This window comes from Plecotus auritus, assembly GCF_963455305.1.
Source record: "Plecotus auritus genome assembly, chromosome: 2".
Lineage (NCBI taxonomy): Eukaryota > Metazoa > Chordata > Mammalia > Chiroptera > Vespertilionidae > Plecotus > Plecotus auritus.
In genome coordinates, this window is record NC_137771.1 from 119100641 (window position 1) to 119114204 (window position 13564).

Below are 13564 nucleotides of genomic sequence, written 5' to 3' on the forward strand. Positions count from 1 at the left end.
GAGTGCACGGATTTCGTGCACTGGGCCTCTAGTCAAGTATAATAGCATTTATGTAAATTTAAAAAAAGAAATAGAAAACAGTGTTGAACACTGCTTAGGGATGCACACATTATCAGGCAACCAGAAGCATAAAAGTATGTGTGATGAATGTGCAATGGTAAGAATGAGTTTAAATATTAACTGTAATGCTTATTTCAAAAAATAAATCTATAAAAATATGAGAAATCTGGGTTTGGGGTACATGGTGAATCTTACATTATTCTTTATACTTTTCTGAACATTTGAAATGCTTTAAAATCAACACTTTAAAAACTTTCCTTCATTATTTTAGCTACTGTTTGTTTTCACCTCTTTCTATTTTTGATAACATTCATAATTGTATTTGTTTGCCAGAATCCTCTGAAAGGACAGAAAAGGCACAGGACATAGAACCCTGCCCTTTATTTGAGTTTAAGAAACTAAGGTTAACTACTTCTGCTCATGAAGATATTCTTGACTAAATTATCTTTTCCATCTGCTCTTATGTTTCCTATTTTAAAACATCATCTCTTTTTTTAAATTAATTTTATTGTGAAGTAATTTTAGAATCACATAGAAGATGCAAAAGGAACAGATCCTCGTGCACTCTCCCCCTGCTTCCCCAAGGACACTTACGTAACCACAGGACAAGGATCAAAACCAGGAAACTGACATCATATAACACTATTAACTGAACTACAGACCTTACTCACATTTTACCATAAACATCATTTCTTAACTGTTATGTTCTTCATTTGCCACATGGCAGGCTTCCCCCCGCCCCCCTACTAGCTACATTAAACAACAAGATTTTTCCAAATAATTACTGTGCAACACCATCCCATTGAAATAAGTTCATCCCCATTTTAAAATTATTGACTAGGGTTTCAGTCCATGCCATATCACCAATTTTTAAATTTAAGATTAAAAAAGAAAAGTAGTTAACTTACCCATTGAGGAAAGGATCTGAGCTATTATTAGTGATGGATCTCATGTCTGGAGTCATGGCGGGGGGGTTAACAGCAGCCTGAACCGTGGTCAGAGTCTCGGCTTCCATGGGGAGCTGTCTACAGAGGGCAGCTTCCTGCAGAAATATGCCAGTCAGAGGGAGAGACAAGAGTTATTCCCTTAGTCTCAGGATCAGAGCAAAGTATACTTCACATGAAAACATTTCACCAAATACAAAGCACTTTACGTTAATTGCTAATAAGTCAAAATCATCAGGAAATCAAGTGTTCTTTCTCTGAAGAAAGTCTTACAGGTGAAAGACACTTCCTCACATTCACAAAGTTAATGAGGAGCTCAGCTAATATTTCTCCTCAGGACACTTATGTAGCAATGTCCCATCCATACAATTGTTTAAATGCCCAAATCTTAGAAAGGCCTTGCTCAGAGACAAGGCTATTTTTAAAAATATATATTTTATTGATTTTTTACAGAGAGGAAGGGAGAAGGATAGAGAGTTAGAAACATCGATGGGAGAGAAACATCGATCAGCTGCCTCCTGCACACCTCCCACTGGGGATGTGCCCGCAACCAAGGTACATGCCCTTGACCAGACTTGAACCCGGGACCCTTCAGTCCGAAAGCTGACGCTCTATCCACTGAGCCAAACCGGTTAGGCAAGGCTATTTTTATCTTAGGGATTCAGACCAAATCTCAATCAATCAAAGCCATTGGACTCCTCTGCACTAGCAGGTACATTCTGGTCTTTGCCAGGCACTGGCCAGTAAAACTGTGGGATTACCGAGTTCAAGCTCTACATTAAATCATAGCTGGCACTTTTATGTCAGTAGCCAGGAGAGCAAAACAATCGGTTAAAAACTTGTTTGTCAATCAGTTGTTCTATTAGACTAATTATTTTGTCAAGGACTAAAATGGCTGAAGGTTAGGGAAACAAGCAGACCTAATCCAAATCCCTCTGCTGAATCAATGTTTGAGAGCATCTGCATTTTATTAGCAAAAATCAGAATGCTAGCATTATTTTTTTAAAGCTAATATTACTTTGCCAAGAGAGTCAACCCGAAGGTTATGGATTTGACTGCAATTATTTTCTCTAGGTATAACCTCCAGGGAGTCTCTCCCATTTTGACAAACATAATCAAACATAAAATTTCTTTCAAAGTCCAAAGAATAGTTTTGCATGTTTATACTTCATCCAAAACCAAGTATAGGCCCTTTCCATATTTATGCCTATTAGTTGCCCACTTTCCAGGCTAACAACATTGGTCTCACTGTCCCATAACCCCTCTTCTCTCCCCCCACCCTCACAACATGGCTACAATAGCAAAGAGAATAAATATTTAGGCCATGTAAGTTACAATATCTTTGTTAGATCTGTTCCAGCCCTAATATGCTGTGATTTCAGAGAGTAACTGCTGTCTAGACAAGTCTAGTGAAGTCATCGGCTATAAAAATTTTCGGTTACTAGAGTTCACTGCACTGTTACTAGGAGTTATGGTGACATATTTCTCACATACGGTGAGGCTGACTAATAAGAAATTGCATTGCTAACATACACTGAAATTAATGCCCTGGCTAGGAAGGGCTCCTGGTTCACTTTTGCTCATTTAGCTTGCAAATAATCAGAATACTTAACTAACACAAATTTTATTCAGTTAATCCATAAAAAGCAAGCAAACAAAAAGGAGATTTTTTTAAAATTGATTTTAATCCATAATCCAAATCTTGGAAATACCTCTGGATAAATATAGAAAAGTCTGCTAGTCCTTACATGGCAGGCAGTGTGCATTGGAAACCTTATTTCGCAACCAAAGTTTACCCAAAGGCCTCATAGGGGTGACCAACAGTGACTAAACCTGGTGTGAGGAGCCTAGAACCCACCAACCCCTCACGCAAAATCATACACTAATAAATGTGGGTTTCACCCCTGAAGTGATGCCCTTTTATTATTTTTTAATGTATTTTTATTGATTTCAGAGAGGAAGGGAGAGGGAGAGAAACATAGAAACATCAATGATGAGAGAGAATCATTGATCGGTTGCCTCCTGCATGCCCCTAGTGGGGATCAAGCCCGCAATCCGGGCATGTGCCCCTGACCGGAATCGAACCCGGGACCCTTCAGTCCACAGGCCGATGCTCTATCTATTGAGCCAAACCAGCTAGGGCTATCAATCATGTTTTAAGAATACTGTTTGAGTTTGTAATTTTAGGTAGTCTGAATACAAACATAAGAATCATTTTGGGCCCTAGCTGGTTTGGCTCAGTGGATAGAGCGTCGGCCTGCAGACTGAAGGGTCCCAGGTTCAATTCCGGTCAAGGGCACATGCCCAGGTTGTGGGCTTGATCCCTGGTGGGGAGCATGCCGGAGGCAGCCATTGATGTTTCTCTCATCATTGATATTTCTATCTCTCCCTTCCTCTCTGAAATAAAATAAAAAAAAAATCATTTTGGGAGTTTCATGGAATAAAAAAATCCATATTAGATACATAATGCATATGGATTATTTATCATCTATAATGCTATAATATAAAAATGTTTACATTATAAGAAAAAATACCAGGTATAAGCTTTCCTCTTCATTTAAATTACTCCTGGCATATTTCACATAACTACAATATAGAACTTTTTTTTTTAATGCCTGTGTGTGGCTAAATCCTATATAATAAAAGCGTAGTATGCAAATTGCCCCCTCAACCAGAGTTCTTCCAGGAGTTCGACCAGGGGGCAGGCCGGCAGGGGTGGGGGGGACACAGGGGAAGGGAGGGAGGCCCCGGCCAGCAGCCGGCAGCCACTAGGGACCTACCAGTGCATGAATTTCGTGCACTGGGCCTCTAGTATGTAAATAAAATTCAAAAGGACTATCTATCTATCCCAGTGGTCTGCACACTCATTAGTCAACAGAGCGGCAAACCGCAGCTCACGAGGCACATGTGGCTCACGAGCCGCAGTTTGCCGACCACTGATCTATCCTATCTAATAAAAGAGTAATATGCAAATTGACCATCACTCCAACACACAAGATGGCTGCTCCCATGTGAACACAAGATGGCTGCCCCCATGTGGACACAAGATGGCCACCATTAGATGGCCGGCAGGGGAGGGCAGTTGTGGGTGATCAGGCCAGCAGGGGAGGGCAGTTGGGAGGGACCAGGCGTGCAAGGGAGGGCAGTTGGGGGCGATCAGGCCGACAGAGGAGGGCAGTTGGGGGGGACCAGGCCTGTAGGGGAGGGCAGTTGGGGGGTACCAGGCCTACAGGGAAGGGCAGTTAGGGGCAACCAGGCTGGCAGGGGAGGCCAGTTAGGGGTGACTGGAGCAGCAGGGAAGGGCAGTTGGGGGCGACCAGGCCTGCAGGGGAGGACAGTTAGGGGCAATCGGGCTGGCAGGGGAGCACATTGGAGAGGGTTCAGGCTGGGCTGAGGGACACACACCTCGCCCGCCCACCCCGTGCACAAATTTCGTGCATCGGGCCTCTAGTATATATATAAAAGCCTAAGTGACCATTAAAACCGAATGACCGAAATGACCAATCGACCAGTCACTATGATGCACACTGACCACCAGGGGGCAGATGCTCAACACAGGAGCTGCCCCCTGGTGGTCAGTGTGCTCCCACAGCCAACCTCCCGCACCCCCACACGGGTCCCTTTCCCCCGGCCCCAATTGGGACTGGGCAAGGCATCCCCAATAGGCCCTGATCTCCGGCCAGGCATAGGGACCCCACCCATGCATGATTTGTGCACCGAGCCTCTAGTGTATAATAATCAAAGCTGAAAGGACCTATACTATAACGGGGAAAGAGGTTCACTGTGCCATTTCACATCTGTTTCCTCTATTTTAAATTAAAGATAACCAAAGCTCCATTCTTCAGCAGCACTGTTTCTCTACTTGAAAGACTTGACTCTCAGGACATTATAAGCGCAAGGCTATGTTCTGCATGTAGGAAACTCACAGTATCATTTTCCACCTTCAAATGATTAACAAATGAGAGAATACAGAAAGGGTGTTAAGTGCATTTGAATAATAACTTTATTTTTATATTCCTCACCTGAAGATATGCTTTTATTGATTTAAGAGAGAGAGAGAAACGTCGATGTGAGAGAAATATGGATCTGTCGCCTCCCCAAACACCCCCCAACCGGGATTGAACCTGCAACCTAGGTTTGTGCCCTGACCAGGAAGCAAACCCGAAACCTTTTGGTGCATGGCACGACACTCCTACCAACTGAGCTACATGTCCAGGCCATAACTTTGAAATATAAATTAGGCTAGTCTGAGTTGGGAAGTTATTATAAGGGGCAACACTTTCTCCAAGATTATTCCACACTTCAGCCAACCTGAAGATCATGCTGGCCCCTACTGGAAACCCACCTACATGTTCTTCACTTATTCATTGAGCAAATGTTTATCGAGTACCTATTATATGCCCAGCTGTTGCAGGCAGTGGAGACATAGGAGGGAACATGACAAAGCCCTACAGGATAGCCCTGTCCACTTTCCTCCTTCATCTCCAACACGTCCCCTTACACATCCCTTCCCTGCTGCCTCTCCCACTTCCAGCATCTGCACCAACTGTTCCCTCTGCTTGTAACATGCTCCTCAGATATTCCCAAAGTTCACTCCTTCACTAATATTTATTTCCTACAAATGCCATCTCCTCAAATATTGCATGAAATTTTCTTCATAGCAACTTATATGTTGGCTGTCTTTCCCATTAGCTCAAGAGGGAAAGGTTTTGTCATGTTCACTCCTATGTCCCCACTGCCTATAACAGCTAGGCATATAGTAGGTACATGATAAACATTTGCTCAATGCATAAGTAAAAAACATTACTGGAATTCAAATGGAGATATTTTAAAATTGTAATTAGTAATAAAAAATAAACTAAGAACATTCAATTCTCACCTTCAACCACAAATATGAGAGCAATAACAGCCTATCGTATACACTGCTTACTAGCCAGGCACAAACTTCATCCTCATGTGATAATCCCACTACACTCCTCCTTGCTCCAAACATAGAGAGTAAACAGGAGGGCAGAGTGGTCAGAAGCAGGGATTTCAGGGCTAAATGCTTTGATTTGAACTCTGGCCCTGACATCTCCCAGCCAATTATTTAACCCCTAGATTCCTGATTTGCAGAGTGGGGAATAACAACAGCATCTACCCAATAGAGCTACTGTGATGATAAAGTGAGGTTACATATGTAAGGCTCTTAGAACATGAGCTCACCTAATCAATGTTAACTGTTATTATCATCATCTCATGTTCTATATTCCAATCCCAGAAAACAAAACAAAAAATCTTAAAGATCACACTATTGTGTGGCCTGATCTACTCTGAGTGTCTGACATTTCTTCCTGGTCAACTTCCACCCAGAAGGATTAAAGTGTGAAGTTCATCATTATGTGCCAGCAAGACTAAGAAAACAATTTCTTTTTTAAAATAAGGAGAGGTTTGTAAACCTTTTTGTATAACATAAAATTAGTGGGGGTTTTTTGTTTGTTTGTTTTTAAATCCTCATTCAAGGACATGTTTTTATTGATCTTAGAGAGAGATGAAAGGGAGGGAGGGAGGGAGGAAGAGAGGGAAGGGGGAGAGAGAGAGAGAGAGAGAGAGAGAGAGAGAGAGAGAGAGAGAGAGAAACATTAATGTAAGAGAGAAACATCAATCAGTTAGTTGCCTCTCATACACACCCCATTGGGGATGGAGCAGGCAATCTGAGTATGTGCCCTGACTGAGAATCAAACCCACGACCTTTCAGTATACAGTACGATGCTCCAACCAACTGAGCCACACTGGCCAGGGTTAAATTAGTTTTTAATATAAATGGAGAATGGTGAGAATTTTCATTTCACTTGATTACATTTTATAATATAATAGCTCTATATTTAGAATTCTAAAAGTATCGCCTTTTTTTGAATGACAGTATTTTTCTACTTCTGCTCATGAATGGAAGGAGAAAAAAAGCAGCACGAAATCCTAGTTTTTAAATAAAAGGGCTAACCTTACTAACACATCTCCATCCAAACAAGGGAGGATTTAAAAAACAACTAAATTTAGGTATAAAATTCAACCCCAGATTCAATATGCTTCTAGCTGCCATGACACCCACGGCCCTGCCTAGGCAGAACCAAGAGGCAAACACTGACCAAGAAGGAGCAGTCAATCGAGACTGTTGGAACTGAAACAGCTGAAGCAAAGATAGAAGATGGGGGCACTGGACTATGTAAACTGATGTGAAAACAGGGGGACAGCTGGCCAAAGCTGGTCTAGGGCATGACTTAGGCCTCCAAGTCAGAGAACTGGCGGTACAGCTGCCATAACCAACCCTGTGCTCCGTCCCCAGCTCCCTCTAGTTGAGGCAGAAGAAATGCTAAGCTAGAGGCACATCCAAGCCCCCTGGCATGTCTCTCATTTCCCACTTCCACTCTAGTTCAACAGATCTATTCACAGACCCCTTTCCAGTATCCCCTGCACCCCCATCCACCCTGTTCTCCCAAGCAAATCTTCAGTTGCCTAGACTCCTCAGTACTCTGGGTCTCTCTTCATCTAGTCAGATCTCACCCACCCTTAGAGCAGCAGTTGCCAACCTTTCGGATCCCACAGACCACCAGTGGACCACTGGTTGGTGACTGCTGTCTTAGAGATTCCATTACACCACCTTTTCCAAGATGCCTTCCCTGACTACAATAACCACAGCAAGCTACCTTCCCTTTCTCCCAGCCCTGAACTCCTAAACAAACACATCCAGCAGGGATCTGAAACCTCATGTCTCCCAAAACACTCCTCATCAGGCCCCAAAGCAGGGGAGGGCAGTTGGGGGCGATCAGGCCGGCAGGGGAGCAGTTGGGCATCAATCAGGCCAGCAGGGGAGCAGTTACAGGCAGAAGCGGTTAGGGGCAATCAGGCAGGCGAGTGCTTAGCAACAAGCAGTCCCGGATTGTGAGAGGGATGTCTGGTTGGAGAGGCTGCAGGCTGGGCTGAGGAACACCCCCCTCCCCTGCCCTGTGCACAAATTTCATGCACTGGGACTCTAGTAACAAATAATGATGAATAAGAGCCAAGCCTAGTGGAGTCCATGTCCCTGGTATCTCCTTGGTCCAAACCCCGCTTCTATCTCAAGTAGCAGGTCAGCACTGTTCCTCTGGGTATTTCAACCAACCTGCCCACCTTGTCAAGTCTGTATCTAGTTCTCTGTTCTACACTTTGCTGAGGTCTTTACAAAGACTGACCAGAAAAGAAAAGTAAGATGGGAGGGGTTTAGATGAAATGTCCTATGAAGAAGTAGAAGGCTATTTAACCAGAGGAAAGACTTGAGGGGCATGCTTTGGCTCTCAAACTATCAAGAAAACATTACATGGGAGCAGGAAGATCCCTTCTACTCAAACTTGAGGCCAATATGATGACGGACTTTCTAATTAGTAGTCCGTTCTGGGGTGGAACTAGCTGTTTTCCATTCTCTGGGGTACTGGCCACTGCAATTCTCAAGCAGTTGGGAAAGGCTGTGTTATTAGACATGTCCTGAGCTTGGCACAGGGAAAAAGTGTCCTTCACATAAAAAAGGTTGGAGTTCAAGTCCCAGCTCAGCTACTCCCCAGCTATAACGTCTGGGACTAAATTCTTAACCTTTCTTAATAGTTTGTTCATCTGACTCATTTTTCTGGGACGTTATAAAAATTTAAAAGCATATTTATAAAGAACCTGGCACTGTAGGGCAGCCAACAAATGAATAACCCATAGTAGTAAATGTTTTTAGAGGCAGGAATATTAGCTAATACCTGCAAATGGCTCCCAATGTGTGAAGCACTGTTCTGAGCACTTTAACATACTATTTCATTTCATCCTCATGCCTATCCAACTGTCTCTGTATTGCAGATGAGGAAACTGAGGCATTGAGAAGTTAAGCAACTTCCCCAAGATCTGGCTCCAGAGTCCGTTCTCATGGCCACCACGCCAACAGTGTAGCAGACAGAGGAAATCCGAGGGCTGCGGTTGGCAGACCTCAAATTTTTGGCCCTTTCACCTATTGGCTGTGAGACTGGAACAGGGTATTTCATTGCTCTGGGCCCGTTTTCCCAGCTCTGACATGGAAATACTGACCCCCACCACTCAGACAGGTTAGAGGGGGGGTTAATGAAACAACCTATTTAACTCTTGAACACAGTTAACTGTCCTGAATTGGGAAAGCAATTGAACTACATGGTTCTACATTCCTTTTCAATGTATATATGGGTGGAGCTAGTGTCCTGGGAAAACACAACACATCAAGCAAAGTTATACTTTCAGATTTTAAAGGCCAGTTTCAGAAAGATCTGGAAAGCTGCTCCTGGTAATCTACTCCTCCTTTCCTCCACCACAACTTTACTTTGTCTCTAGACCAGCCGTGGGCAAACTACGGCCCGCAGGCCGGATCCGGCTGTTCTATCCGGTTCTCTTGCTCTCCCCTCCGCTCCTTTACTTTGAATTTATATTAGTTCACACAAACACTCCATCCATGCTTTTGTTCCGGCCCTCCGGTCCAGTTTAAGAACCCATTGTGGCCCTCGAGTCAAAAAGTTTGCCCACCCCTGCAGACCCAGGCTGGAGTGGAAAGACTGCTGCAAAGTGAAGGCTTTGAGACTCTCGGAGTTTTTGGTTGAGTCTGTGGTCATCCATCTAACTCCCTGAAATGAATAATGATATGTAGGTTTAAAAACACCCTCTCCTAGCCCTGGCCCATTTGGCTCAGTAGACAGAGCATCGGCCTTCAGACTGAAAGGTCCTGGATTCTATTTGGGATGAGGGCACATGCCTGGGTGGTGGGCTCGATCCCCAGTAGAGGGCGTGAAGAAGGCGGCCGATTGGTGATTCTCTCTCATCATTGATGTTTCTATCTCTCTCTTCCTCTCCCTTCCTCTCTGAAATCAATAAAAATACATTAAAAAAAAAAAAACAACACCCTCTCCTAGCAGCTGGGGAGAGGGTGGTGTATAAAAAAGCTGGAGGGTAAAGGTGTGAAAACTGATTTGTCAGTAGAAGGAAGCAAATCCCAGATCTCCTCCCCTCCAACTCCCCAGGGCCTGCATCTCGCCCTCGGAATAAATCAACAGCAGAGCGAGCACGTCCACAACAGGTGAGAGCCTCTGCGGCCAGTCCTGGGCTGAGGGCGGCCTCTGCCATGGTTCCTGCCTCCCTGGAATATACTTCAAAGAGAAACGAATGACAATAACCTTTTCCAAGGGTGTCCTGCTTGATATAAGTGTGCGTTTCCAGGGATTCCAGAAAAATAGAAGATTGGATTGTTTTCATTATAAAGGGTGGGGTGACTAGAAACTAATGAAAAAATAAAGACCTTTTGAAATCCTACCATTAAAACAGTTAATCCTACCATTAAAACAGTTATTCCAGAGCAGCCCAAAGGCTGAGGCTTTAGAGGCAGAATGCTGAATTATTCACCTTCTTCATAGAAAAAAACCGATGCCAAAGGGTTCTAGAAACCCACTGTCACATTTTCGGGAATCTCTCTTGTTGAAACACTTCATCACACACTCAGCTGCCAGAACTGCTGCTATGAAAGAACAATGGGAACTCCAGCACTTTCAGGAAGACATTGGAGTCCGTATTATTATCCATGGCCTGTTTGCTGCTCCTTTAATTCAAGACGTATATAACAATATTGTGTTATTCTATAATCTCTGTTGTTTCTCAGAATCACATTAAGGAACACATTATAATTTAGATATTATAATCACAGCATAACTTCCATGACATTCTCTTCACTTAAAAAAATAGCTGAATGGACCTTGAAGTGGAATAGTTCCTCATACTTTGGTGATCTCGTTAAGACCAGAAATCAGAGGCTGCTTTTCCCTTTGTGCAAACTTGGTGTACCTCCGTTTAAAAATGTGTTCAATTTATAACATTTTCTAAAGGGTCCTTTTAAAAAGACTTGAATTGATATTATTTTTCAACAACATAAGAAGATTTTAGAAAATGTATTATTTCTGGGACTTGTGGGCAAACAAAACACTTGACAGAAGTTAGAAGAGCTCTGTGAGGAAAGGATCCAAGTCTATCTGCTCACCACTTTGCATTCAGTGTCCAGAGCACGTTGAACAATGAATGAATGAATTTAGAGAGCCAGGCTGTTCTAGAGGGATTTAAAGGTTGGTGGAATCACAGTCAACCCTGAAATGTAATTCTATAAAATGTTTTTTAAAAAGTTAAATTTTAGCTCCTTTTCTAAAGGAAAGACTTTATGAAATAGCCACCACATATGCTTCATGACCTGCTATGATATGACACTTTTTAACCTCTCTAAATAGCTATTCACATGACAAAACACAGACCTCAGAACCTTCCCCCCAGACCAGAGCTGCTCACAGCCGGGCGTGTCCCTCCCAGCACCCTTGGTCAGGAATGGCTGTGAGAAGCCCGCCAGCTGGCCAGCAGGACCCGGTAGTGGCGTTCAAGCCCAAGAGAAATCTCTGAGACCTGCCAAAAAAATTCCACAGCCTCCTGCCCAAACCCTCTGTCCTCTTCCTTGTTGCCCTGGCAACCAGAGGTCAGCCTTAGTCAGCATTTTTGTTTGAGTGAGCTGCATTCTTCTGTCCACTGAGCCCCAATCAAGGAAAGGATGGAGGTAAACTCAGTGCTGAGCTTGCTTGGGAACAATACCGGTTTCTCAACAACGCAGCCCCAGAGAAGGGGCCCTGGGGACTGACAGGAAGATTAAAATATTGGAGACAGAAGCACCCACTCATACCCCAGCTTCATATTTAAATGAATAATACACATGAAAAGAAACACTCTCCTCAGATAAAGGCCTGAGTCTGTTTCCATGTAAAGGAATTGTTCTTTCAGATGGAAAAATAGGGATTGAGAAGCCTGTTTCTCAATTTCTTACCACTTACTAAAATTTTCCATTTCATTGGGCAAAGTTGCAAACATGTCCTTTATAATGCAGAGTGAATACTGTGTTGAATTTTAAGCTGTAACAACACAATATTCTCTAGTCATTATAGGCAGGTGTGGCTCATGTTATCTTAAAATATACATTTAGCCCTGCTGTAGAAAGGATTCCAGGCAGCTTAGAATAGACACAACCAAAGTCACAGCACAATTCCCATGATCAGAATATAAAGTGACTGCCCAATACAAAACAGTAATGTGATATGCTATTAACTGTGTTTTAAATAACAAAGTACACACACACAGATCCATACAAAGACTAGAAAGAAATCACATCTTCATAGTTACTCTACCTACGTAAGAGCATGAGTGATTATGTTCTTCCTTGTTTTTGAATATTTTAAATATTTTTTATAATGAATGTGTTTTATGCTTGCTATGATTTTCTTTACATACAGTTCTGAGTTTTGATAAATACATACCATTGTGAAACAGCCACTAAAACTAATATGTAAAACTGTGCCATTACCCGCCCCCAAAATTCCCTAGTGCTGTCCCTTTGTAGTCGGGCCCTCCTCCCTCACCCCTAACTCTGGCAACCACTCATCTGTTCTCTGTCCCTATTGTTTGCCTTTTCCAGAATGTCATAAATGGAATTATGTAGTATGTAGCTTTTTGGGGTCTGGCTTCTTTCACTTAGCAAAATTATTTCTTTTGTCTCAATTAGGAAAAAAAAATCAATTATATTTTTAAAAGTTAAAACTTTAGCCGAAACCGGTTTGGCTCAGTGGATAGAGCATCGGCCTGCGGACTGAAAGGTCCCAGGTTCGATTCCGGTCAGGGGCGTGTACCTTGGTTGCGGGCACGTCCCCAGTGGGGGGTGTGCAGGAGGCAGCTGATCGATGTCTCTCTCTCATCGATGTTTCTAACTCTCTATCCCTCTCCTTTCCTCTCTGTAAAAAATCAATAAAATATATTAAAAAAAAAAAAGTTAAAACTTTAATTTTCTACTTAATAAAAAAAAATCCACAAACTGAATTCTAATTTCTTTTCTAAAAATATGAAGATACCAAGAAGTACAATTTTAACTGAAATTGCTCTCTTTTCTAGGGTTGCCATTACTCTGATGGGCCCAGAACTGCTTCATAGCCTTTTGGGAAATTTAGCAAAAATCAAACTCTCGTTATCAGGACCAGTGGAGAAGGTCTTTCATGGAAGTTCACTCTGCACAATGTCTGTGATAGATGCCTATTGAAAGCAGGGGAAGATCTACTTTCTTAAAAAGGTAGTGTCCTGGGATCCTCACCCTGGTGCTGGTGGTACCCCTACACTCCTAACACATTCCGAGATAATTCACCAATTATCAGATAATAGTAGTTCAACTCTGTTGCTACAGCGCCAATGTTTAATTGTAGAAGCAAGCCATTTTTAATGAAACTGCCTCACTTCAGAAGGTTCCTAGCTGGGGGAGATAGTAATCCTCACTGGCTCTTTGATACGAATTCTGTAGCTGTTCAATAACTTGGCCTGACGGGCCACTGAAGAAAATAAGGAAGCATCCTGCCCTCACGTTCATAAACCTCTGTGCTTGCCGGTGTCTGGTCTCTGCTCCAGTAATAAGACTCAAAGATGGGAGCCACCTGGACTCCATAAAGTAGGGAGGGAGGAGTTTGAATCTACTCCTCTGGCCAACT

General features: G+C 43.0%; 1 protein-coding gene across 2 annotated transcripts in view; it reads right to left on the minus strand.

Annotated features, from left to right (window-relative positions):
- WWTR1 (WW domain containing transcription regulator 1) overlaps positions 1 to 13564 on the minus strand; it is a 167746-nt gene that overhangs the window by 9027 nt on the left and 145155 nt on the right. For both annotated transcript variants that reach the window (XM_080654258.1, XM_080654259.1), the window contains one exon: positions 969 to 1102. In XM_080654258.1, the coding sequence (XP_080510384.1) occupies positions 969 to 1102 (134 nt within the window). The remainder of the gene's footprint in view (positions 1 to 968; positions 1103 to 13564) is intronic.